General features: G+C 54.7%; 3 protein-coding genes across 12 annotated transcripts in view; 1 reads left to right on the top strand and 2 right to left on the bottom strand.

Moving 5' to 3' along the window:
* Positions 1 to 165: 165 nt before the first annotated feature.
* Positions 166 to 3,287, top strand: CYBA (cytochrome b-245 alpha chain). Of its 2 annotated transcripts, XM_072872984.1 has the most exons (6): positions 166 to 347; positions 1,552 to 1,621; positions 1,862 to 1,936; positions 2,172 to 2,255; positions 2,329 to 2,410; positions 2,497 to 3,287. In XM_072872984.1, exons 1-6 carry the CDS (start codon positions 290 to 292, stop codon positions 2,677 to 2,679), a joined length of 552 nt encoding a protein of 183 aa, XP_072729085.1. In that variant the 5' UTR covers positions 166 to 289; the 3' UTR covers positions 2,680 to 3,287. The 2 variants fall into 2 exon arrangements, with proteins under 2 accessions (XP_072729085.1, XP_072729086.1); XM_072872985.1 differs by lacking the exon at positions 2,172 to 2,255.
* A 1,342-nt stretch (positions 3,288 to 4,629) lies between these two features.
* Positions 4,630 to 5,430, bottom strand: IL17C (interleukin 17C). Its single transcript, XM_072873199.1, has 2 exons — positions 5,093 to 5,430; positions 4,630 to 4,879 (listed from the first exon to the last, which is right to left on the bottom strand). Exons 1-2 carry the CDS (start codon positions 5,428 to 5,430, stop codon positions 4,630 to 4,632), a joined length of 588 nt encoding a protein of 195 aa, XP_072729300.1.
* Positions 5,431 to 8,402: 2,972 nt separating this feature from the next.
* ZC3H18 (zinc finger CCCH-type containing 18) overlaps positions 8,403 to 26,440 on the bottom strand; it is a 50,550-nt gene continuing 32,512 nt past the window's right edge. For 6 of the 9 annotated variants that reach the window (XM_072872777.1, XM_072872779.1, XM_072872780.1 and 3 more), the window contains 10 exons: positions 24,690 to 24,890; positions 23,516 to 23,641; positions 21,853 to 21,954; positions 19,946 to 20,089; positions 17,985 to 18,137; positions 15,685 to 15,845; positions 14,879 to 15,075; positions 13,596 to 13,692; positions 11,159 to 11,255; positions 8,403 to 9,073 (listed from right to left, as the gene is read on the bottom strand). In XM_072872777.1, coding sequence (XP_072728878.1) covers positions 8,875 to 9,073; positions 11,159 to 11,255; positions 13,596 to 13,692; positions 14,879 to 15,075; positions 15,685 to 15,845; positions 17,985 to 18,137; positions 19,946 to 20,089; positions 21,853 to 21,954; positions 23,516 to 23,641; positions 24,690 to 24,890 — 1,477 coding nt within the window. In that variant the 3' untranslated portion in view covers positions 8,403 to 8,874. The remainder of the gene's footprint in view (positions 9,074 to 11,158; positions 11,256 to 13,595; positions 13,693 to 14,878; positions 15,076 to 15,684; positions 15,846 to 17,984; positions 18,138 to 19,945; positions 20,090 to 21,852; positions 21,955 to 23,515; positions 23,642 to 24,689; positions 24,891 to 26,440) is intronic. The other 3 variants (XM_072872778.1, XM_072872781.1, XM_072872783.1) reach the window with 3 other exon arrangements.

Below are 26,440 nucleotides of genomic sequence, written 5' to 3'. Positions count from 1 at the left end.
CTGTCCCCCCCGTGTCCCTCGCGGGGCCGGTCCTGTCCCCGCACGGCCCCTGTGCCCCGGTATGGCCCCGGGGACGGTGCTGTGTCCCCTCGGGGGCGTGGCCCGTGGAATCAGGGCGTGGTCTGCGGGGAGGGGGCGGGGCTTCTGGCGAAGGGGGCGGGGCGGGCGCTGGTTACATTGTAGCGCCTCATCCGCCTTCCGGGTCGGGCCGAGCCGAGCCGAGCGGAGCCGAACCGGACGGGCCGAACGGAACCGATCGGAGCCGAACCGAGCCGATCGGAGCCGAGCCATGGGGCAGATCGAGTGGGCCATGTGGGCTAACGAGCAGGCGCTGGCGGCCGGGCTCAGTGAGTGCGGGGGGAGAGGGTCCGGGGGAGCAGGGGTTGGGGTGAGGGCAGAGGGTCCGGGGGTGCAGGCAGGGGGGTGCAGGGGATGTGGGTGCAGCAGTAGGGACCTGGGTGCTGCAGAGGGTCCCGAGCGCCCCCGCCCCCCCGGGCTCGGAGCGCGGCTGGAGGATGGGGGGGCTGAGCCCCGGGGGGACCCGCAGGGACACGGCCCCGCCGAGCGGGGGGCGCCGGGGGCGGCCGGGAAGTCCTGGCCCCGCTGGGGATGCGCAGGGCTAGAGCCTCCTCTTCCTCCTCTTCCTCCTCTTCCTCCTCTTCCTCCTCTTCCTCCTCTTCCTCCTCTTCCTCCTCTTCCTCCTCTTCCTCCTCCTCCTCCTCTTCCTCCTCCTCCTCCTCCTCCTCCTCCTCTTCCTCTTTCTTCTCCTCTTCCTCCTCTTCCTCTTTCTTCTCCTCTTCCTCTTTCTTCTCCTCTTCCTCCTCTTCCTCCTCTTCCTCCTCTTCCTCCTCTTCCTCCTCTTCCTCCTCTTCCTCCTCTTCCTCCTCTTCCTCCTCCTCCTCCTCCTCTTCCTCCTCTTCCTCCTCTTCCTCTTTCTTCTCCTCTTCCTCCTCTTCCTCTTTCTTCTCCTCCTCCTCCTCTTCCTCCTCCTCCTCCTCCTCCTCCTCTTCCTCCTTTCCTCCTCTTCCTCCTCTTCCTCCTCTTCCTCCTCTTCCTCCTCTTCCTCCTCTTCCTCCTCTTCCTCCTCTTCTTCCCCCTCTTCCCCCTCTTCCCCCTCTTCCTCTTTCTTCTCCTCTTCCTCCTCTTCCTCTTTCTTCTCCTCTTCCTCCTCTTCCTCTTTCTTCTCCTCTTCCTCCTTCTCCTCCTCTTCCTCCTCTCCCCCCTTCTCCCCCCTCGCCCCCCTCTCCCCAGCTTTTCGGCCCACGCAGGGCAGCCAGAGGGTAGCACAGCTCGTGGGTGGTGGTGGCATGTGGCCACGGGGCCAAAAACCTCCCCAGAGCCCCCCGAGCTTGGAGCCCCCCCACTTCCCTTCCCCGCACACAGCATCCCCCTGGCACCCCGCATGTCGGGGTCCCTGGGGATATAATCCCAGGTTTGGGGGGGCCGTATCCCGGGTTGGGGGTTTGTATCGCGGGTTTGGGGGGCTGCATCCTGGCTTGGGGGGCTGTATCCCCGGGCAGGGACCCCACCAACCCCGCTCTGTCCCCACAGTCATGCTGACGGGTGGGATCGTGGCCGTGGCGGGGCAGTTCAAGGGCTGGTACTTTGCGGCGTACGCCATGTATCCTTGCAGAGAGGATGCCCGGGGCTGATCCGCGGGGAAAACCCTGCCCCGACTCGGGTGGGAGGCATGGACTCGGGTGGGAGGCACGGATGGGGTGGGAAACATCATTCTCCTCCCCGATCTGGGCCCAAATCACTCTTTCCCTGCCCCAAACAGCTCTTTTTTTTGGGTGAGGGTTGTGCCTAGGGACTAATCCTGGCCCCGAGCACCCCTTTCCTTGACACCCCCCCCCCACAGCGTGGCAGGCGTCTTGGTCTGCCTGCTTGAGTACCCCAGGAGCAAGCGGAAAAAGGGTTCCACCATGGAGAGGTGGTAAGTGGTGTGTCCCCCGCCTCACCCCCGGGACCGGGGGTCCGGGTACCCCTCCCAGATACAGGGACATGGCACCGGGGTTGGGAGCGGTGGGGTGGGAGCCGGGCTGCATCCCACGGGTGGGTTCCCTGGGGTCTCCCATGCAGGGAATGCGTGGGGATGGGGGTCCCTCAGGGCTGGGTGACCCCCTTCGGGGGTGGGCACCGCCTCTGACCCCCCCAGCCTTGCTCCGCAGTGGCCAGAAATACCTGACGGCGGTGGTGAAGGTGTTTGGGCCCCTCACGAGGAATTACTACATCCGAGCCGTCCTGCATGCCATGTAAGTGGGGTGCAGGGTCAGGGCTGGGGTGCAGACCCCTCGTCCCACCCTGAACCCCCAATTTCTCGCACAGCCTGGCCGTCCCTGCTGGTTTCCTCCTCTCCACCATCCTGGGCACTGTCTGCCTGGGCATCGCGAGTGGCATCTACCTGCTGGTGAGTGCAGAGCGGCTTTGGGGGGGCGGGGGAAGCGGTTTGGGGGCCCCTCACAGCCCCCCGTGACGGCCCCCATGGCTTTGCAGGCGGCGGTGCGTGGGGAGGAGTGGAGACCCATCGAGCAGAAGCCCCGGGAGCGGCCGCACGTGGGGGACACCATCAAGCAGCCGCCCAGCAACCCCCCGCCCCGGCCCCCCGCCGATGCCCGCAAGAAGCATCCGGCGGAGGTGGGGGGGCAGGTGAACCCCATCCCCGTCGAGGCTGAGTAACGGGGGGGCCCTCCTGCCGCTTCTGCGCCACTCGTGCTCCCGCTTCCCAGCTGCATCCCGGCCCCTCGGGGGGAAACGGGGGTGCCTGGCTTCCTGGGGATCCCCAAATCCCCAGGGATGCTCGGCTTCTCAGGGAGGGGGTCTCAGCTCCTGGGGATCCCCAAATCCCTGGGGATCACCAGTTCCCCCGTGGCTCCCCAGCTCCCCGAGGGATCTCCAAATCCCCGGGGATGCTCAGCTTCCCTGTGGGGTCTCCAGCTCCCAGGGGTTCCCCAGCTCATGTGGGATCCCCAAATTCCTGGAGCTGCTCAGCTGCTTGAGGCGACCCCAGCTCCCGGGGATCCCCAAATCCCTGGGGGTGCTCAGCTCCCCAGGGGGTCCCCAGCTCCCAGGGGTTCCCCAGCTCTCCAAGCATCCCCCAGTTCCCTGGGGAATGCACAAATCCCTGGGGACCCTCAGCTCTCTGGGGAATCCCCAGCTCCCCAAGGAGTCCCCAGGCCCCGCAGCCCCCCAGGGACAGGGGGGATCAGGCAGCTCTGCTCCCTGCACCGGCTCTCGCCGTTTTTTGTCACTTCTGCGGTTGCTGTTGCAATAAAAAGTGGGAAAGGCGCCGGCTCCCCCTGCCTCCTGCTCCCCTTGGGGGGGCTGCGGCCCCTGGGGCTGGGTTTGGGGGGGGTTTTAAGGACAAACAGCCCGATTATGGGCAAACCTCGTGGCGCAGCTGAAGCTGGGGGGGGGACGTGCAGAGTGCGGCCGCCGCGGGGCCGTGTCCCTCCTGCCACGGCGGCGGGGACAGGGAGATGACCTCAGGGGACATGTGGCGGGGGGACCTCCACGCTGCTGTGCCCTCCTGAAATCTTCCGTGGACCCACCGGTGGGGTGAAGCTGGGGGGTCCATGTGAAGTGGCACGTGGTCCCTAGGGGTGGACCTGCACCCCAACTGCGCAGCGGATCCCGGAGGAGCCCCCAGAAGCTGGTGTCACCCCTGGCAGGGAAGGGGGGGGACATTTCCCTTCCCACTTGTGGGTGCTGGAGGGCATCTGGGTGCGACATGGAGGGGACGAGGGACGGCCACGTCCATGCGCTGCGTGGTGGTGACAAATCCTTGACCCCCCCCACCTTGGGCATCAGCAGCTGCTCTGGGCCCCCCCTCTGCCCCCCATGGTCCGGCGAGGGGTGCAGCAGCCCCAGGGCACCCGTGGGTGCTGGCAGGGCATGTGGGGCAGCCCCAGCAGGTGGCGCTGGGCCCATGGGATGTGGGTGCCTGGGGGCAGAGCTGTGGGAAAAGTGTGGGTGGTGGGGTGCTGCGGGTGCTGGAGCTGGTCCCCCCTGGGGCTGGGGGTGTGGGGCACCCCAAAGCCCTGCCACCCTCCACGTCGCCTCCCAGTTCCTCCTGCCCTGCCATACTGGGTGCGCTGGTGCTTTTCCCGCTGCACTGGGGCTGAGAGATGCCCCACAGCCGAGCATCGCCCCACGGGACACCCATGGACGTGCATCCATCCCCATCCGCACCCCTGTGCCCACCACCCTGGCCAGGAACAGAGCAAGGATCGTGCTGGGGAGGTCGGCCTTTATTTGCAGGCTGCACGCTGCCAGCATTAAATAGCACATATAGAGGAGACAATAAATAGCTCTGCGGGGGGAATAAATAACCGGCGAGTCCCCCCCGGCAGCGCTCGCAGGGTCCGACCGTGGGCCTTGGGCACCGTGGGGTGATGCTGGACCCGGAGTCGCAGCCTTCGCAGGGGGGGATCAGCAATAAATACGGGTTAAAAAAAAAAATCCCCCAGCAGCAAGGCTCATAAATAATTCATAAATAACAAGGTGAGGGTCTGGGGGGGACACCTGGGGGGGGGCAGGGGGGGGTTGGATGGGTGCTCTAAAACAAGCACGGGTGGGGGTGGATGCGGTGACACGGTCACGCTACGGGGCTCCACGGGAGCGGGGGGCTCAGCGCCCGGTGCGGGGCAGGACGCAGGTGCAGCCCACCGGCACCCTGATGTACTCCACCTCGAAGGTGACGAGGCCAGGGCTGGCGGGGCGCGGGCAGGGCTTGCGCCGCAGGACCATCATGGTCTGGTGAATGGCCACCGAGTTGAGCGACGTCGTCTCCCGACCCGTCTTGACGTCCACGCAGCCGCTGCAGAGGCACTCGGCGAAGGCCAGCTTGCGCGGGTAGCGGTTCTCGTCCTCATCGATGCTGCGGGGGGGGGTGTGTGTGTGTGGGGGGGGAGACACAAGGTCAGCGAACCCCTTCCCCTGTGCCCCCCAAGTCACCCCGTGCTGGGATCAACCCCTCCAGGCAGGCAACGGGGACGTCCCCGGGAAGGTGCAGGTGAGGGATGCTCGGGGAAACTGAGGCACGGTGCAGCAGCCGGCACAGGGTGGGGGGGTCCCAGGCAGGGGCACTCACCGGTAGCGCCATGGGGAGATGGAACGCTCGTTGGGTTCGCTGTGGAGGCCAGTGCGGAGTTGCAGCGTGGGGCAGGCGTGCTCGTGGTGGCGGCGGTGGCGGCGGCGGTGGCCGGCGGTCTCCTGCAAGCGCTCCAGCTGCGGCACCAGCTGCACCGGCACGTAGTGGTCCCAGCGCAGGCTGCGGCCCAGGAGGTGCGCGGGGGCTTCGCCGTCCCGCAGCTCGCCCGCGCCGTAGCAGTGGACGTGGGAGTGGTGCGGGGGTCTGCCGGAATGGCGCAGGCCGTGGCACAGCACCAGGGTGCCCAGCAGCGCCAGGGCACCGAGCCAGCCCTGCATGAGAGCCTGGGTCAGAGGGGGAGCCCCCTGCCCCAGCACCCACCCCCCCTGCCCTCCTGGGGACACAGGGACCCACAGCCCCCCCCGAGGGGTCCCTCACAGCCCCCCCCCAGCCCTGGAGGGCTTCGACATGCAGAGAACCAGCACGTGCGTGCCTGCACCCTCACCCCAAAAGCATGAGCACGCACCCACACATGCGCTGGCACCCAGAGCATGAGCACACGTGTGTGCACACATGTGTACACACACACAGAGTACCGGCACACGTATCTACACACCCCCAAAGATACAGCATGCATATATGCACACGTACACAGTACCAGCACACGTATACATACAAACTGTACATACAGACGCACACAGAGACAGCGTGCCAGCACGCATGTAGTGATGCACAAGCACACGCAGCGCCAGCAAAAGTGCATGCACGCGTAAAGAATACACGCACACATGCATAACACACATTAGCAGCAGTGTGCGCGCACGTGCACGTATGCGCACACATATATACAAGCACATATATGCCCCACACTACCCTTCCGTGCACGTACACGTGTGTGTACACACACAGCAGTAGCAGCCTGTGTGCATCTGCACACCCACACAGAGGTAACAGCACATATATGTACATGCACATGGATGTATGCGTATGTGCAAACACGCATACACATATGTTACCAGCACACATGCATACACCCAAACTACCCTTCTGTGTGCGCATAGCAACACACCCCAGCCAGAAACACACACGTATTACCAGCATATGTGCATAGAGCCAGTCCCGCGTGCGCACACAATACTGGCCAGCCCTTACACATATAGAGCGCTATACTCCCCCACATGCCAACACACACACGTGCAAAAAAAAAAACCACCAAACCCAGCAGCACGCACATGTCCACACGCACAGCCAGCCTGACGTGTACAGGCACACGCGTCGCCAGCACACGTGCATCGAGCCGCACAGCAGCACCCACCAGCCTTCGCACGTCCACCCCTCCAGCTGGGGGGCCCTTATATACACCCCCGCATGGCGTGCAACCCCTCCCATGCACATATGTGCGTGCACACGCACGGTTTCACCCCGTATTCACGCCGCTCACACGCCCACAGCCCCCTCCCACCCCAGGCCCAGCGTTACCATCAGGCGGGCGTCGAGGGCGTGGGAGCACGGCGAGGTGGGGGGGTCCTTACGAACTGCTGGGATGCGGGAGGCCAAGTGGCAGCACCGCTGCCGCCGCCGCCTTTATATAGGGCTCGGGCAGGTGATGTACACACACCTGGAAACTCCAGCTCCGGCTGCCTTCCTCCTCCCTGCGGGCCGTCATACTTCCTTCTCAACTCAGCGTGTTCCAGCCCGGAAATTGGCTCCTGGTACCCCCAAATTTGGGGGGAGGGGGGTGTGGAGGGGGTGGATGGGGATGGACGTGCAGAGATTTGTAGGGAAGGGGGTGTCCACCAGTTTGGGTGCCCTGATGCCGGGCATAGAGCGTCGTGGGACTGCGTGGTCCAGGTCACGGGAGGGCTGGGGTGCCGGTGGACGGGTACCCAGGGCATCCCATGCCCGCCTGGGTACCCGTCCACCGGCACCCCAGCCCTCCCACGAACCATGGGGACAAGTTCCCCGCGCCCCAGGCCATGGCCCCAGCCCCGGCCCCATTGCGTAAGCCCGCCAGTGATATCACCGTCACATTCCTGGGGCTGCCAGAGCAGAAATCCCGAATTGGGCAACCCTGGAAAGGGCTGCAGGGCTGCCTCTACCCCCTCGGATGCTCCCCGGTCCAGCATCCAGGGATGTCGCAGCGGCGTGGAGGCTCAAAGCCAGGGTGATGGTGCTGAGCAGAGGGGAGGATGCGGTGGGACCAAAGGAGCTGCTTCAGGGATGAGTAGATGTTTGGGGTGTTGGTTTTTTTTTTTTTCTTTCCCCCTCCTCTGCTCCATATCCCGCATGCAGATACGGAGCCCCACATCCTTCAACGAGCCCCCCTGCACCCCATCCCGCTGCAGAGCAGGGCTCGGGCTCGCCAGTGCTCCTTGCCCAGGGGCTCGCCTGGACCACGGCACCCTGCCAGCACCGTACGTGCCGCGCCGCAGCGCAGGCTCAGCACCTTTGGTGTGCGGGGCAAGGAAAGGATTTGGGGGCGGTCAGGCTCTGTCCCCATAGCAGCCCAGTGGTCCCAGTATAGTGGGAAGCACAGCACTGGGGAGAAGCACATGGGACAGTTGCAAGAGTGCAGGACCAGGCACGGCCACACTTTGGTCTTTTATCGGAGAGAGGGGATTTGCACCCATTTCGGCGGTGACTTTATGGGGGAGCAGGGACCCCTACATCAGCCCCTGAAGGTCTGGATGAGCACAGAGGCTCCAGATTGCACCGGGTGAAGCCAGCAACCGCCTGGGCTGCAGAACCCTCCGCTCCCCTCCCCAGCAGGGACCCTGCCCCGCTAACATTTAATACCAGTGGGATACTGGTTTAATACTGGCTGCAAGGTGGAGGATGGAGGCTTGGAGGTTCCACAGCACTGGGGGTGCACAGGGGGGCTCAGGTACCCACAGCGAGGGGATGCAGTGCTCCCCCAAGGGATGGAGCAGCTCTTCCAGCTGCAGGCAGCTGGAGGCAGTGTGGCCACAGGGCAGCAGGAGAGCAGGAAAAATAAACTACGCACCCAAAAGATGGGGGGGGGGGGACAGGCACCCCCCAAGGCAAGGGAGAGGGAGGACAGGGGCAGGCAGAGAAGAGCAGAGAAAGGAAGAACTGGTTATCAAAATACTTTATTTCAAGGAGATCCCTCAAAAAAAAAAAAAAGGAAAAAAAAAAGAAAGAAAAAAAAAAGGAAAAAGGACCCTCCTTGTTAGACAGACATCCCCACAACACCTTCAGGGCTCCTTTTAAATCAACTAAAACAATCCGATGCTTAAAATAAAAGACAGGTCATTTTCCCAATCAGACTTTAGTCAAGAATATATATATATTTTTGTTCCTGGGGTGGGAGGGCAGGGGGAGAAGGTGATGTCGCCAGTAGTTCACAGCAGTTTTCGGCTCTCTCGTTACACAGTATATAGAACTGCATTGCTGAAGACACTCAACACACAGCAGGGCTAACTAGGAGAATACAACTCAAGGCTAGCAAAGAGGAGAGGGCAGAGAGAAAGAGAGGAATAGTGAGAGCATCCGACAAGGCTGGAGTCCTCTGTGCATAATTTACATGGAACCGGCGGCGGCAGAGCCAGGGGCTGGCCCCGCTCGCCCTTCGAGCGAGTTGTGGTGGGCGTCTCAGCTGACAAAACTTCCAAGGTTTTTTTTTTTTGTGTGGTTTTTTTTTTTAAAAAGAATCGCAGCCAAAATAAGACAGAACTGCAAAATCCCAAAGTGGCCGCTTTTACACTATTTATAAAAACATGAACAGTCACTAAGGGGCAGAGCGGCGCTCCGCGCACGGCCCACTATACTTTCCCCGGGATTTTGGCCCGCTTGCGAGCGATGGCATCTTCAACCGCCTTGAGCTGCTTCAGGAGCTCCTCCCGTCGTGACAGGGTGCTGGACTTGCCCGCCTTAGCGCCCGTGGGGCCCGGCTCGGATGCTTTGCCCGGTATGCTCGTGACTTTGCTGGAGCTCTTGGACTGAGGTGAGAGCTGGCGTTTCCTGGCAGGGAGAGAGAGGAGAGGGTGGTGAGAGGGTGCTCACCAGCAGCACGCTGCGCTGGAATCAAACCCTGTCGGCATCTGCTCCGGCTGAAAGCATCGCTCTAAGCGCCGGTGGAAGAAAACAGGTTCAAGACGCAAGGCCTGGGGTTGGAAAACCAGCTGAAACAGTAAAAGATCAGCTGCTCCCAGGAGGGATCGCAAAATTTAAACTCGCCGCCACGGCTGCCACAACAGCAACCCCGAAGGGCCGTGCCGGCTGTGGTGAGCAGCATGGGTAAGTGCAGGGCAGCCCTGGAGAACCCCCGTAGTCTCAAGTCCTGACAGCCCTTGCCCCGCGATGCCGCTGGGTCTTGTGGCGTGGATCTGGCAGTCGCGGGGAGCTCACAAACACCCAGCGCTGCACTCCAGCTCTGCTCCCATGTTGCTTTGCTGCAGCCCGAAGCCGTTGCTGTGGGAGCAAAGCAAAGCTTGGGGGAACGCTCCCGCTCCTGCACGCGGGGAGCCTGGCCAGCCCCGCACAGGGAGGACGGGAGCCAGCGGCCCCCGTCGCCGGCAGCAGTGGCTGTGACCGGGGCTGGAGGCAAGCGCCCTGAGGCTCTTCCCCCCACAGGCCACCACTTCCCCTTACGGTGGGACAAGGATGACAGGACTGGGAAGCAAAGCGGCATCATGAGCCTGCCAGAGTTTTGCAGTGCTGTTAGCTCGGGAATGCACTGAAGGCACAGCCTGAGCCTCGGCCGGCTCTTTCTAATGACTTGGACCATTCGGGAAAGCCTGTGCCGCTGCTGCTGCCAGCCTGCTGGCAGATGTCAGCGGTGGGAGTCACCATCCCCTGTTAATGCCACCTGCACCCTTTCCTACTACACTCGAGAAGCAGGGCTGTGCAAGCATGACCCAAACAACCCCAAAGAGTTCAAAACAGGACACAGACCTACCGTCCCGCTGCCCTAGAGAAACCCAGCGTGTCCTTAACCACCCCCGTGCCTGGGCACAGGGCACATCGAACCCACCACGCGACGCTGCCAAACCAAACAGCAGTAGGCAGAAGAGGGTCGAGAACCAAGGATGCGGTCAACGCCACCAGTCTGGAAAGGCTGAGGTTCCTCTTCACTGCTAGAAAATAGGACCTCAGGGCCTGAAGGACAGGGCTGTGGCAGCCGGGGGTAGGTTTTGGGTTGGGAAGACTCTGACACACAGAAATGGAGGCTCACTCGTGCCCCAGGCTGGGGAGAGGGGATGACACGAGTCCTGCCGGCCAAGGAATGCAGGGGTGCAGGACAGGGCTGTGTCCGTTTGCTCACAGAGATCCTCGGAGAGATGACACTAGAGAAATGCAAAGCAGCACTGGCTGGCAACGGGCAAGGAGGACCGAGGAAGCTTTAGGTGTGCCGCAGAAGGTGCTCCACAACCCTTTAGCCAAAGGGCTCTGAGCAGAGCACAGCCCAAGGCCCCTGGAGCCACACATCCAGTTCTGCAATGGGATATTCCCAGCACAGCAGCGGGTGCAGACTGCCAAGAAATGGGATGTGAGCTGGTCACCTGTGACCAGAGGGGATGGAAAAGCACAAAGCCAGGCCTAGTCACCATTCGGTCTCATGCAGGGGCCACGTTTTAACATCTCACGGCAGCAAAGTGAGTGGCTGAGGGTATGTCAGGCTATGAAGAAAGGGAATTGGGCACCTGAGCCGGATGCCACGAGGAGCTCGGCAGCGGCGTGAAGGATTTGTACTTTCTTTCTCATTAGCACTACGCAGCGCTAGCGAGAGGCAGAGGTGCTGGCATGACTGAGCTTGCACCTAACCCAGTTGGCTCCTCTTGCTGGGACTGACCTCAAGAAAACCCCCAGGCTCCTGCTCGTTTCTGACCTGGAACGGCTTAGCTGGTGGCTTCCACGTAAAGCCCTGAGCACCTCTGGCTCCTGTCCAGGGAGCTTCGCGTCCTTCCTCTCGCTGTGCCTCCACGACAACTGGAAACTACGGCCAGAGAGCCTCAGAGCTGCCCCGAGAGGAGGGACTGAACCACTGGAGAAGTGTGAGCCCCAACCTGGGCCACAAGAGACCCAGGAGAACAAGCAGGCACTGACCTGTCTGTCTGCGCAGGAGAAGGTTTCGGGTTCTGGCCCCTCTGTCGCTCTTGCTTGGGTGAAGAGAGTCTCCCGGTCGCCTTCCTGTCACGAGAGCCTATCGGGAGAAGAAAAGGTGAGATGTTCTCGCTCATCGCCAAGGTACGGGTCACTACCCTGCCTACCGTACCGTCTCAGCAGCGTAAGGATGCTCTCTTCAGACTGACCAGATCTGGCCAGCCAGAAGCCAAGTCCAGCAGCAGCCAGAAAAGGAACCTACTGTTGTGCACCCTGTCTTCAGGGGGAGCAAAAAAGCTAGTCAAGGCTGTGCCCCATGGTCAGCTGTACAAAACATCACCTGCGGGGAGCTGCACTGGCCCTCTCCTCACCCTCCGGCTGCTGGAACAAGGCTCCTCCACTGCACTTTTAGGCCATGCTTTGCTTGCAGACCTGTGGGGCAGGGCCGGCCCTCGCGGACCGAGTCAGTGCTCCATTATCCCCCAGCAGATCATCCGGTTTGTGCGCAATGGGCACAGCAGCACCCAAGCTGGCTCCGCGCTGGCCAGATAACAGGGTGTATTGGCTTAAAGAGTGCTGGGCGAGTGCAGCTCTGCTGCTTTCGGAGCCAGCTGGGGCCAATCCACAGGCAGCATCATCCCCGTGTTTATTCAGTACAGACTGAACCATTGTGCCCTGCCTGAACAAAGCTGCTGTAGGGACTCGCCAGCGGTGGGAAGCCCGCTGGGGTCCTGCAACAGCATTATCCAGCTTTGCTGCAGTGGGTTTCCCAGCTACTGTTATCCCAGTGCACAGAGAGGCAACTATAGCTGGAAGGCAACCTGCGTGCCCGCAGGGCTGCCCATGAGCCCCGGGGATGAGCCGAGCAGCAGGCCCTGCTACACTGCACCGGGACAGTAATGCCGGTGGCTGCTGATCTCACTTTCAGTAGGACTCCAGAGAGCAAAGGCACTCAGTCCCTTGGAGCACCAGCCACCTGCGTGTGTTAGGGCAGCCCACTGCTCCTGAGGACTGACACCGTGAAAAAGACAAGGCTGCAGACACCGCAGACCTGATCGCAGCAAGGCTACAGAACAGGGAAGCGAGACTCGAGGCACGAATACCGACCAGCTTTGTGCTGCGACACTGGAGCACAAGCTGCGCGCCGGAGGGTGCCTCTCGCTCGCTCCCAATTCAGTCAAGGGTACGCTTGCCACTGGGAGGTCAGGCTGAGTTGCCTTCAGGGCTTATGTCCCATTTGCCACTGCTTAAAAATGCTTTATAATGTACAGACAACAAATAAAGTATACAATTACATCTACATATCTATAAAATCAGCACAGTTTGCTAGGTCGGCCTATTCATTTGTCTGCAGCTCAGCAGCCGTTGTGAACTAGATCCCAGTGAACTTCAACCTCACCCAGTCCCTTCCATGCTGCCTTTGCAGCAGTCGAATGCAACCAGGCTATTAGCACAGAAATTTTTTCTGGCCGGAACCCAGAGTCAACAAGATACACCTACAGCCGAGACAACAGGGAAAACAACATCACGTGTCAATGCTGGCTTGTACGTCAAAACCAGGCACCTCTGGCTGACGACTCCCCTTTGTTTTTCGGCAGCGACAGCAAAGGCTGGAGTGTGGCATTTAGGTCCCTCTCGATGCGGCTCGCTAGCTCAGTTTTCTGGGGTGCTCAAACTGCTGCTGAGGATTCAGACACAGGCAAACACTTGGAGAGCCTGTGTCTTTCTAAACATATGGGGCAGATCAGATTGCGTCACACGCAAGTGGGGAAATAGTCTCATTTCGCAGGACGGGTGGTCTAGCCAATTATTGCATCCATCCCGGAGCCTCGGCAGCCCGTGTGCCCTTTCTAAGCACTGCCACAAGCCTTTCTATCAGAACTACGATGCACTGCGATGCACTGAAATACAAGACAGAGAAGACCCCGGGATACAGTAAGGGAAAACCCTATGACTTCCACAGCCACATCCGACGACATTCCTAGAGAACAGGAGGCCGCTATGGGATGGATGCATGCATACCTACAGCGGAGATGAGCACGCTGTGTCTTCAAAGTGAGGGCTTTTTTTTTTTTTTTTTTTTTTGCAGTGGAGTTACACAGACATAGTGGAGCCAAGGCACTCACAACGTGCACCACAAGACAGCTAGGCAAGGCTGGGTTTGGCCTGCCCAGGGCTGACTTCACCTCGCTTACTTCACAAACCGGAGTGTCTCACCTCCACCGTGTTTTTGCAGCAGGATGGCTAATACGCCCGCTTTATCTGGTGGCAATCGCACACTCTGAGGTTTTGGAAGGACACATGCCTGCAATTAACCTCTCCAGCGAGTGGACTCTTGCAGCAGAGACTTTCACGGGACATTTGTCACTGGAGCGCTGCCTGGAGCAGCAGAGCAGGAACCCAGCCAGGCCAGGAGTCCCTGGGACGGCTGATGTCTCACCTCTGTCAGGTGACAGGTTCGCCCGTTTGGCTGGAGGAGAGGTCGGCCTGTCTTTGTCTGCTGGCTCGTATCTCTTCCTACTTCCTTTGTCAGCTGCCTAAAATGGAATTAAAACAGACAATGGAGCTGAGCAGCCACTTCCCTCTGGGGAGGGAAACAGGCAGAGATATTTCCTGCGACAGCTGCCCGTGATGCGCTGGCTCGCTCGTGCGAGCGCATCTCCTACTAAACTCTTTGTGCATACCAGTCCCAACCATCACTGGCACCATGTAATTCCCCTACCACCGTAAGCAAACAGCAACATCCTCTGGCACCGGGGCAAACGCTGCACTGTGTTTCACGGGCTATTTTCATAATTGCCAGAAAAAAAGGAAAATAGCAGCATTTCGTAGAGTTTTTTCAGCAGCACCAAGGATAGCAAATGTCAAGGAGGCACGCGGAGCCGTGCCTTCTTCCAGGATCCGACTATGCCAGCCAGTAGTTATGTGTAATTGCACACTCCTCCCCACGGAGCATGCTTCACAGACTTGATAGAGGCGCCTCACGTCATAGCACAGGGAAGTAGACAAAACTGCGGCCTCAGACTGCAATGGGGAATTTGGACTGTCAGGAAAAAAAACATTAACGCTTCAAAAACAGGAACCTACCCACGTGACTGGGGCCAACACCCTGCTCCGGCACAAAGCCCACGAGGCCAAACTCTCCCATGTGATCTGGATTGTAATCTCAGCCGAAGGCACCAAACTGGGGCATCGGGCTCAGTCGTAAAGGGGAAAGAGCCAGGCTCCCTGCGGAAGCGCAGCTCGTGGCAGGTACCCCAGAGGCGAGGCAATCGCCACTTTTACCTCCTGACTCAGTTAATGACTCGTCAGCAGTTCACTCCAGAGCAGGCAGTGGGAGGAGAGCTCGCTTGGAAGCGTGCGGGAAGCATGCTTTCAGTGGGCAAGGCCCCAGCGCATGTGGGACTGTGCTGCGCACGCCTTCGCCTCGGTGCTCCGGCTGCAGCCTTCGAGAAAGCGGGGAAGAGCCCTTGAAGCTGCAGCAGGAATGTGCCCCAGGGGAGCCGCCAACACAGTCCCAAACTCAAGCCACCACAGGGTGTGTGCTGCCAGACTGGTTCTGTCTGCTGCCCTTCAATCCCAGCTGCAGACCTACCCGGCTGAGCTCATCCCGACAGCACGGAGCCTGGAGCTCCCCTTCCACCAGCCCTGAGCGCCGGTATCCATCCCATCTGCTCCTCAGACCCCCTGTGCGGAGGGAATCGCACCCACCCCACCTCTCACCTTATTCAAGAGTGTCAGTTTGATCTCTTTATGAGCGCTGAAGCCCCCTTGCTGAGACTGGGGGGCTGAGGGCTGCTGGGTCTGGAGGAGCTGCTGTGATTTGCTCCCCTGGGCGGGCTTGGCTGATTTCAGGAGCTGAGCGGGCGCATCCCGTTTCCGCTTCTCCTCTTTAGCGCTATCTTCTTTTTTTGACTTTCCTGTTGAAACCAGAGAGCAGATGGAGCGACCTGCGACCGATTCCTTTCGCCTGCCCTCCCTTTGGAGGGCAGGGCAAGAGGATGCTACTCCAGGGACCGAAAAAGCCCACACCAGTTAGGATAGCACGTGGCCCCAAGGTTAAAAGATTCCGGAAACCAGAAGTTCCGCAGAGAGGATGCTTAACATAGAAGACAAAGAACAAAAGGCTCTTGCCACCAACTCTGCTACAGTCTAACAGAACTGAGCAAGAGCAACATGATACTGGAGATGTCCACAAGATTTAGCATCATCTCGTAAGGGTGAAAGAGAACAAGCCAAGAGAGGCGGCATCAGGCAGAACACCCAGCAGGAAAAGGTATCTTTACAGCCAGACACACCTTGATGGAAGGATGCAAATGTGTATTTGCTCCACAGCCTCCCTCCTCCATGGTCTCACCCTCCTCAGGTGAAGCCTCTGGGCTCCCCTAGTCTACACCAGCCACAAGCGTCTGCCTCTGCCCAACACTTTTCCTGGAGCCCATAGCATCACCAAGCAAGCTGTATGCAGATCTCTGCTCCCCCCGTCTTTTCCCAGGACCCCTTGGAGAAGAAAATGCCAAACCAGGTACCTCTACCTTTCTTCTGCTGCGCTGGGGTTGGGGATCGGGAGCTGGCTGAGGAAACAGGACTGGCCAAGTCCGCGTACATGTCTTCGGAGTCGGCGCTGCGTACAGAGCTGCTGCTAGAGGAGGCACTAGAGACAGAAGAAACGCTGCTCACGCTCAGGGACCTGGAAAGAGCCAACAGCCCGTTACAGTCACGAATGCAACAAGAACCAGGCAGCGATGAGACAGACACCTTTGTTTTAATTCCCTTGAGTGGCAGGGATGTCAGAAAGCTGCTAAGGCAGGCAATAACCAGGAAGAGATAAAGGCTGTGTCTTCCTGGGGTGCAGATGATATGAAAAATCCCGAACGTGTTAGATGTGAGTCCAGAATGCACTGTTTGTAAATAAACAGGATTAAGGCAACATGTAAACAGGTCACTGTTTCCCCAGGTAAACAAGAAGCGAAAGCAGGGTGTGCGCTATCACGTACAGGTCAGTGTTACGGCTCAGGTCAAGGGATCCCCGGCAATGTTTTTGTTGTTTGGCACATATTTATTCATGGAGGCTTTAAAAGCCCTGGAGTCCTACAGCCCCTGTCTCCTGCCCAGCTCCCCAGGGTACAGGAGAGCCCAGCTGGCTGTTTTGAGGATGCACATACTGTCAGGACTGATAATGACAGGGAAGATGCCTATAAGATGGCTATCTTCTAATAGTGCCTATAAGATGGCTATCTTCTAAAGGATTCACAACATTAAAAATGTCAGACCATCGTTATACTAAGGAAGACTTTCTACTTAGAAATGTGTCAGACAAAAAAATACAGGGCTATGCGTCAGACTTCCCTTCAGGGGCACACCACCACCGCAGCTTCGCTATACTGAAGCGGCTCCAAAAATCCCAGCTAGCTCGGAGCCGGCTGGCATCGCAGCCACTGCCACGCAGGACCAGGCGTACGCTAACTACATGAATATTCAGGCGGCCTCTCCAGCAGGTTCTGCAGCTCACACCGACTTTTGTGCTCCAGCAACTGCTCTGCCAGCAACATCCGAGCTCACTTGCTGGAAGCTGGCTTGCGTACGACTGAATGGGCTGCGGCAGCTGCAGCGCAGACAAGCCCTGGAACAAGCTGCGAAGTTGCTACCCACTGGTATCCTGACGGAGGTGACTTTTGAGAGGTCTCATCGACTGCTGCAACGGCGACTGGATGAGCCAGAAAATCCTTCTGCAGGAAAGCTCCGGGCTACAAGGTTGTGACAGCAAATCTGGTTTGGGCACAGACTATATTTCCTATGTTTCCTCCTTTTCCACACACCTGGGAAAGCAGCAAGCGTGGCCCCAGTGCCACACAAGCAACACCTGCATTAAGTTTTCCCCATCTTCTCCTCTCAAGCCCTGTACAGCAGGGTAGTGCAGAGCCAGCGTGCCCGAGCGCTCTCTGAACCTCTTGCATCACCCCTGCTTGATCTGATGAATGCGACAAGCATGTAGTAAACAAGTTTGTATTTCCGTAAAATAATGCGGATGTTGAACCTTGGAGTTTCACAGAGTTCAGATATGTGAATTACCACTGGTCAGAGCCAAGTCCTACTTAATCCACTAGTTTTACACTATTGGTCTGCTTTTAAATCTGTATCACAGGGAAGTGTCGTGTTTCAAGGCTGCTTGTGAGGTTTCAGGGATTCCTGTGTGTGAATAGATGCAAAAAACCAGAACAAAGGACTTGAAAGAGGCTTACTTCATGACTCTTTACTGGAGGGAGTTAGCTGTTTACAAATCCCGCAGACTAACAGCCATATAACTATTCACTTGGGGCTACACACAAAGGGAACTGGCCATGCAACTTTACCAGCAAAGTAAAAATATCATCAGCTGGGCCTTTTAGGTATTTTCTGCCCTACGTCTCCTGACAGGCCAAGCATCTTCCCTAAGGACGTTCAGTAACCAGAGGTAGTAGAGGTTTAGAAGAGCAAAGCTCCGTAGCCCAAAACTGTTACCTTGTAAATAAATTAGGATGTGGGATCACCCTGGCCATAAGGAGATGCTTTGGTCGTAATTTAGGTAAAAATGGGCAGTTTGGCACACATGACAGATTATTTCCTTGAATAAGCCACAAGGACACTACCAATGTTGTACTACTGTCGTGATTCAGGACTCAGGATTCGTAACACCACACAAAGAAACGGTCTTGTTTCACGTCCTGGTTACCTATAGCTTCTGATACTTGAAGCCAGAGAGGGTTTTAGCTGCAAGAAACCACAACAGTGAAGAACAGTTATAATTTCCTCCTACTTCAGCAAAGGTTATGAAGGTTCAAGGCTGTACCTGGATTTCCTGGACCCAGACGGGGAGTGGGAGACTGAGGCAGACGACGATCTGGAATGAGATCTGGAGAGAGACCGAGACAAGGACCTAGATCGGGAACTGGAACCACTGTAGCTGCTGGCACTGCCACTGATGCTGCCGCTGATAGTCCGCCTGCAAGACAGCAAACGACATCCTCACCTCGCTGTGCTCTGCCGTCAAACGAGGTTAGAAGAAACTGTTTAGGGACAGTTTGACTGTGATGCTCTTGTCCTGTATTGTATACAGGATTGGTGCTTTGCAAATGTAATTGTTTCAGATGTTCTTCTCAACCTGGCATTCCCGGTCCTGAGGAAGCAACTGTTTTCTCAACAGCAGATGTTTTATGCAAGACTGAATAATGCTAATGAAAGCCAGGCAAAGAATAAGATAAAGCACCTTAATCCTGTACTGATACCAGGAGCAAACACCTCCTACAAAGAAAAATTGATAACTGCATTAACACAGTGGGACTATCTCATATTTCATGCTAGACAAATAATTGTACACATTTTTTGTGACTAACACATCAGTACTAACGTAGATAGAGCTGCTTTGTCATTTGCACAGCAGGGAGAGTGTAGGGCAGTGGGGTTTGTGTGGGTATAAACATGAAAAAAACCCAAACCCCAAGACTGGAATAAAGAATAAGGGAAGGTGGCTAAAGACATCCAAGATTACTATCAGCTACTTCAAGTGAAATGGAAACTAGAACTGATGGAGTTTCTAGGGAAGAGAAACTGCCATGATCAGTTTTCACCTGCGGAGACATAACTGCTCAGCCCAGGCCTTTTCTTTAGCTGCTGGGAAGAAAGAGGAGATGTACTCCCATACAAAATTAAGAATTGGCTCAGGAAGCTTCTGAAAATCCAAACGGAAAACAGACTTACAGCCACCTTCAACAACACACTGACAAAAAGCACCATTCAATGACCCAAGAAGGCCATATATGCCTTACTGCAGGCATAAAACATTCTCAGTCTCCTTGTGTGCTCATAAAGCAGACATTTCTAGTAAATACATTTCTTAGGCACCAAAGTACTACTTCCATAGACTAGACACATAGGTACCGTACTGCTATTTCAAAACTTCTAATGCAAGAAGGATGCGTGATGAATTTCAGTTGTGCTTAGCTGATTCCGTGTCCCTCCAGGAACAGGCAATACTACCTGCATTTATCCTGTAAAATTTTTACACACAGTACAATGGATTAAGCCTGAGAAACATGTTTAAATACAGACAAGTGCTCCTTGTTTGAAAACCATCAGAAGCCTCTCTCATTTCAAATGCAAAGGGAGGAAGAAAAGGCAACGAAAACAGTTAGAGGACAGACAGAACAAGTCACCTGAAACATTCAAACTAGGCACACAGGATGAAGCCAGGAAGAAAAAGCAGAGCAGGGCAGCCAGCAAGTTGTGTACTGAGGACAGCGAAAGTAGAGGAGTTTCTCCTCCTCTCCTCCAGCAGTACTGCTGGATGCCGATGAACCAGCTCCCGGGACCACCCAGAAATACTCCCTGCATACTGGCACATGTTTAGAGTAAACAGGGTCCAAACTCGTCACCACAAACCTCGACCCTCCAACACGGCAGATCTGCTCTCTGGACCAAACGCACCTCTGCTTCCTTGCTGCGCAGCCTCTGCGACCGGCGGCTCTCAAACACGCCTTTTTTTGCACTGCAGACCCTGCCTTTTGACACATTTCATGTATTCCACCTACTTCATCCCCCAACCAGCCTTCAGAGGCAGGAGCCACTTGCTGTGGCAAGTCACCACCATTCACCCCCAACTCCTTCCCTCTCTTCCCATTTCCTTCCCGTCCCAGGAGATGGATTTCTCCTTTAATACTGAAGAGCCCTTGCAGTTGGTACTCCCGAGAGAGACCCAGGATTTGCTTTATCTTCCAGGAGATCAAGCCTCACTCCACCCCACAGCTTTCTTACCTCCTGGGTGGAGTCCTTGTCTGACGTTCCTTCCTTCTTGCCTCTCGATTATCTCCTGGTTTGGCTGGCTCTGGTGCAGCTGTTGTAATTTTAGTGAGTGGCTGAGGGACTGGAAGGGCAGCTAGTTTCTTCACAGATTTTTCACTACAAAAATTAAAGTTTTCATGTGCTTGATCAAACTCGGTAGATACAGAACACAGACATTCTCAAAAGCGATGAAATGCATTCATGTTCGTTGTATATAGATATGGTTACTGTAGCTACAGACACGTGGCTATTTCACCAAAATACTCTCCAACAATACGGATTTCCCTAAAGGGACATGTTTCCCATGTTCTAAATCAAGTCACCTTTTCAGAGACAAGTTACTACACAACAGCCAATTTTGGAGACATTCAACCTGCAAATTAACTAACAAAGTGGACTGTGTGGAATCGCTGTTTCTTATCCATTTGATTCTGTGCGTTTTTATCCGAAACACATACACCTACTTAAAATCTGCCAGTCAGGCTTCAGAATCAAATGCACACATTTTATGCAAAAATGCTCTTTTTCACTCCTTCACACGGATTAGCAGGGTGCAAAAGAGCCCCTGTGCGCAAACATCCCTTGGACCCGTCCCTTGGCTCGCGTTACCCTGCAGAACACTTGACGGGTAACACCATCGCAGAGGACCACTACAGAATGTTTTTGTGACTTTATCTAGCACCCGCTACGCGAGAGGGGAATCGCTTTGCCTCCTCAGCACTGCTCGCTTCTGGGCTCAGAGCACTCCAACCTCTGCTCTAATAGCTAGTTACTGCTCAACATGCCCAGCACTATGTCCGTGCCTACTATTAACTGGGGAGGAGGTGGCTGTCTGCATACAAAAATAGAGACTGTTAATTCCTCCTCTTGTGCTTAAGAATATCTGTACTCATCCCTTGCAGAACACAGGATTAAGTGCATGCAATGTTACGCAGTGAAAACAATGCCCATGCTAGTGCAGGCTGCTGGCTGGTGTCGTGTGTTACCAAACCAGCACTGCAATGTGCACTAGAAGGGTGTAAAGACATCGCTGCAGGCGGAGAGCGTGTCCTTAAAGGGTTGAACCCTCTGAGCTGAGAAGGAAGAAAAAAAAAAAAGGCAGGTCAATAAGGTACAAGTGTGGCAAAGGGCACTGTCCCATATTCTGGAGAATTCAGGGGGATTCCCATGGTGTAATTTACTTGCAGGTCACCTTAAAAGGGTGACATCACTACGGTGTTGCGTCACCCTCCAACATATCCGTAATTTACTATTACAGGAGTTTGTGAAATAGCAACTTCAAGTATTTAAAAGAGCAGGAGCGCTGGCATAATCTGCCAAAAACAGTTTCATAGCGATAATACTGTTTTAATTTGTCTCCAATGTTAAAAGTAGATGAGGCCGAACCATTTCTTTATTCTAAGGCTGTGCGTTAACTAAAGCTGCAGTAGAGGAATGAGAGAAACTTTCTTATAGCTCCTGTACATAAACATATCAGCAGATACAGAATGTTTAAATAGTAAATAATGCATGTGTTTAAACACTCATGTATAGGTGACAGGGGCCTCAATGTGGCGTTTAGGGACACGGTTTAGTGGTGGACTTGGTAGTGCTAGGTTAATGGTTGAACTCTGTCTTAAGGATTTTTTCCAACCTAAACGAGTCTATGATTCTATATAATACTTAAGGATACCTGTACAGTTTAACTTGGATTTAATAAGTGAAAGTGTCATCATTTAATTAAATATGCACAGCTAAGCATTATTCTATTCAGATCCTATTTTGCATCTTCCATTTCTTCCTTAAACTGTCAACCCGGTCAGAAGGGTCTGACTCAGGGATTAGGCTACCGTTTGGAGCCTCTCCTGCACTGCGTTATCGAAACGGAGATGAAACCTTACCCTTTACCAGCAGGTGGTAATAACTCCCCTTTAGCCTTCGCAAGCGGCTTGTGTGGAGACGGTGTTGGAGAAGCAGAGGGTGAAGATGAGAAGGATCGTGATCTAGAAAGGAAGGACACATCACTCAGCTCAGTCTCTGCGACTGCAGAAGGCTTTCCTGGCTTTCAGTGCATTTAGCCACCACTCTCTCCTTTGGCTAGTGACTGCATCCCAGGAACTAGTCCCTGTGGGTCTGAGCTTATCCCAGTTTCATATCCGGACTCCGCTCAACAAAACCGACTTCTGTCGCCAGATCAGTGGTAAAAGTAGAAAACAAAGGAAAAAACAGGGTTGGCTGCAAGAGAGGCACTCCCAGGTATTCCACACCAACACCTGAGGCTTTCTCCATACTCTCTGTATTCTCTCCTTAGGGAGAATATTTCTACAGGAAAGTAAGTGGGATTTTGACTTGCAAGTTCAGCATGATTTGTTCCAGCCTGCTTTACGTTCCTGTAACTCCTAGTGCAGTTTATCCTTTAAACAGCAGCAAAAAAACCCAAACAACCTTGGGAGAAAGACACAAAAAAAAATACATCTAACTGGATATCTGTAATTTCTGGAATACAAGAAGAAAAATCAAGCAGATTATATCAAAGCCAACAGATCAAAGGGTAAGAGCTGTTTCCTAAGATCCGGACTGAGCAAAGAGGCAAGCCACTTACACAGCACACCAGATGCTGGCGTTCAAGTGATTCACCCTACCGCCAAGACTGGAAGAACCCTTGTTGCAGCCTAGTACTTCAGAAAGCCAGACACCTCGGTGACTGGCTTTCTGAAGAACAGTTAGGCCCTTGGGTGTTCCTCACCCTCCTACCTTCAGAGAGGGGCACGCTAATCGAAGTGTGTCACCTATGACTGGCATTGTCCTGCAAGGAACAGAGCCTGAAATGGGGTGGATGGCGGAAGGTCAGCCTGCTCCCCAGAAACACAAATGTGCTTGCGTTGAGATCAACTCCCACCTGAGCCTCTCCTAGGAGAAACCATGTCTCCAAAAGTAACACTGTGCACTCCCATCAACTCTGGGTATCTGTGTGATTTCAGCTCTGAAGAGGTGCCTATCTAGGGAGCCAGTTCTCCTACTATGCATATTCCAGACTTGGGAAACTGTCTGCAGGGGCAAGGAAGTGGCAGAGTAATAAACATGCCTCTGTTTAATCAGCATGGGACACTGAATTGTTACTTTGAAGTGTCAGGACTATCACAAGACAACTGCTTTGATAAAGAAATGTGATTTGCCTCTTTAAATAGAAATTCCAGTGCAACAGAAAAAGAGATGCCAGTAACTTCTTCCAAGCATAAAATGCAAATGATGGCAATGTTAATCTCAGCCAGGCTCCTACAACCGCTCAGCTCCCACAGGCATGGGAAACAGCCCAGCCACAACAGCATGGTACTCGTGGGTGGGGGTACTGGGGAGAGGAGGGGGTGGCTGACATATCTGCTTCATTCAGCAACCAAACTGGCAGGCTGCCTTGCAGTCTATTGTATTTCCCTCACTCAGGAAAGTGGTTTGAATGTTTTATTTCAAGAGTTGGCTATTTGCTTTTAAGTAGCAGCAAAAGTAGCTGTTAGCAAGTGTTTGGAAAACAGTATACCATTACTTTCAAATCCAAGGAGCCATTACCTGGATCTGCTGCCTGAGAAAGAGCTGTGTCTTGACGAGCGACTAGAGTAAGAGCTGTAAGAAGATGATCTGGAACGAGATCGCGAGGAACCTGACCCAGAATAGGTGGATGAACGAGAAGAGGACCTGAAAGAAACGTATTAAAATTCAGCACCTCTCCAGAAGTCCTCTGAGACCAAGGTCCTGTTTCCAGTACACTCTTCCCAAGTGTACTGCTCCAAAAATTACCTGCCTTCTCCTCAGTGGTCTGCAGGACTACAGCCTCTCCTTGGTCCCCCCCTTTTCTTTTAGAGATGATCCCGTTGTTGCTACCCCTTTTGCACCCTTGAATAGGCCTCCCCTCCTTTAGCTAATGACTTTCCATGCCTTTTTGAGAACTCCTTCCACACGATTTTATGCCTTTTCACCAGACAATCCCCTGATAGGTTGGGTCACAGGTATGAGAAAACAGAAAAATCTCAGGTGCAGTGACCCCAGCAAGAAAAGCTATCTACTTCAGGAGGGCTTTGGTTTTTAGATCCATATCTTCAATTCAGCGTGTTCCTCATTCCTCTCTGATACTTTTTCCCCCCTCTTTCCATGAGCTTCAAGTTCAAGCATTTAAAGAAAATGGATCCAGCTTATGCCTCAACTCTCCTAGATTCAGGGCGCTTCTTTCTGAAAAGTGTTTTTTATCTCGCACCCCTTGGTTTCCGAGCTCCGCTGCAGCCCTTTAGGGCTCTGTCAAGCCTCCACAACCCCAGTTTTTCCCCAGTAGCATCAGCATGCTCTTCCTGGAGTGGGCTCACCTCATCCCTCCAGCACTCCTGGAGTGAAGAGGCTCCAATTCTTACAGCTTCCAGTTCTTTCTGCTCCTATTAAGGTCAGTTTTCATCTCAGTGAGCTACTAATCATCTGGACTGCTTCCAAGGCTAATTTCCCTGAAGAGTGACTTTTCCAAGGACCTGTCTTTTCTTAGTCTTCAGCAGATCACATCACAGCACGCAGAGTTACGTGCCCCCTTTAGTTTCCATCTCACTACCTATATGCCAGTGTCCACAGCTGTTACTGAGCAGCAAGCCTTGAACTGCTTTCCCAAACATCTCAACATCTTCCACTGACAAGAAAGAGTCATGCCGCATTCCCCGACGCACTAACAAGGCTCGGATGTGACACGCTCTTCGCCTTCACTCACCTTGAAGAGCCAGAAGCAGATGCTGAAGAAGCAGAGGTTTTTCGGCGCCTACGTGCACGGCTGGGAGAAACAGAGACACCAAGTTTCTTTTTGGGGGACTTGGATCGGCGCCAGGGGTCCTTCCATTCATCTGCTCTCTTCGACTGAGTGGTGGTAATTGTAGTTGCCTCCTTCTCCTTCTTTGGTGGCTCAGGCTGACGGCTGGAAAACAGAGGAGTTAAGTAGCTAGGACTTTTTTATATAGTAAGGCTAATAGAAACATAGGGCCAGGAAAAGATCTCAGAAATTCATCCTTCATACCCGTACTAGCTCTTAACCTCCACTGCAGGATATTCAGCATCATTTTGGGGTGTTGAAGTGTTAGAACAGCTATCATGTTGTAAATCAGTGACCGCAAGCACATCAAACCAGCAGCACCTGCAAGTTTTGTGAACTACTTTGTCGCACTGACCAAGCAGTGACCCGCCAGCTGATTTCAGCTTTGGCTTTTGGCCTCCAAGGAGGAGACACAAGCACATGTAAGAGGGAAGGGAATGGGAAACCTGGTTCTTCCTACGTCTATGCCAAATAGCTAGAGCTGGAGAAACTCAAACCTGGTAGGCAGCCCCTGGTGCAATGGAAATACTAAACAGAGCTAGACTAAGGACAGACTTTGAGCGTGCATCTGAAATGCCGCCTCAATACAGCAAACTGCAGGAAACAACCAGCAGGCACTAAGAGAAGAGATTCAGCCTGAATTACTCTCCTGCAGTTCCCTTACCAGAACATCACGTGGGACTGTGTCACAAGCCTTACCACAGCCAAGACACATCGATCTGTTATGACCCTTACAAAGGGGACGGTTACCTCACCAGCTGAGTACAAAGCAGTTCATAATGGCTGTTTTATCACCGTATTATTCTCTAGGTACTTATAAACACCATTGAACATGTGCTCTCCTGTTGTCGATAACCATGAAGACGTAATGAGTCAGGCTAGATACCCTCCATCTCCTCCCTTCCCTTTTAAGGGCTCTAGTTGCGTTTCCCCTTTTTCTTCGGTTCTCCGGGCTTCCCTTCTCCTCCACAGCCCTGTGAAATAATTCAGGGCTAACTTTTCAGCATCCGCACCGGATAGTTCCTTAAGTACTCCAGGCTGAGTTTCTTCAGGCCTAGACTTTATTACCTCTCTTATCTAAGGGTGATTTAACTTGGGATTTTTCCTCACCCTTACTCTAACTTGCACATGACTGTTCAATTACCTGCTCATAACCGTCTCCCTCAAGTTTTCGGCAAAGTTTGTGCTTGCTTAAAGGTTTATGAAGTCTGTTGCACTCATCAAATTACCAGTAATGATGTGTTTCTTCCTTTTCTCAAAATAATGAACCCTCTCACTCTGAGAATTTGGGGGAGGAAAGGCACCTGCCATCATGGGGTTCAGCCAGTACCACCCCATTAGTCATGCGACAAACAACCGCTCCCCACCCAACTTCCTCTACCTTTTGAGATAAAAAAAGCCACCTCCAAGTTTTCTAATAATTCTATGGACTGCGTTTCTTGCCACAACACTTTTTCAACAGACAACAGGATAATTAAAGCTCTTCGTTAGCAGCCTGTTCTGCCCTTTGAAGGCTTCACTAGTCACCAAGAAGTCTCATCTCCTCCTTGCTGGGCAGTACGAAAACACAGTCTCAACACAGTTGAAACTCCTATGGCCTCTCACCTCTTCCCCAACTCCAGAATTTGTCTATGCTGACTTTAAAGTCCAGTGCA

Source organism: Ciconia boyciana, chromosome 9 (genome assembly GCF_034638445.1).
Source record: "Ciconia boyciana chromosome 9, ASM3463844v1, whole genome shotgun sequence".
NCBI classification, from domain to species: Eukaryota; Metazoa; Chordata; class Aves; order Ciconiiformes; family Ciconiidae; genus Ciconia; species Ciconia boyciana.
The sequence above is the reverse complement of the archived record's forward strand: the minus strand, read 5'-3'. Positions and strand labels throughout refer to the sequence as shown.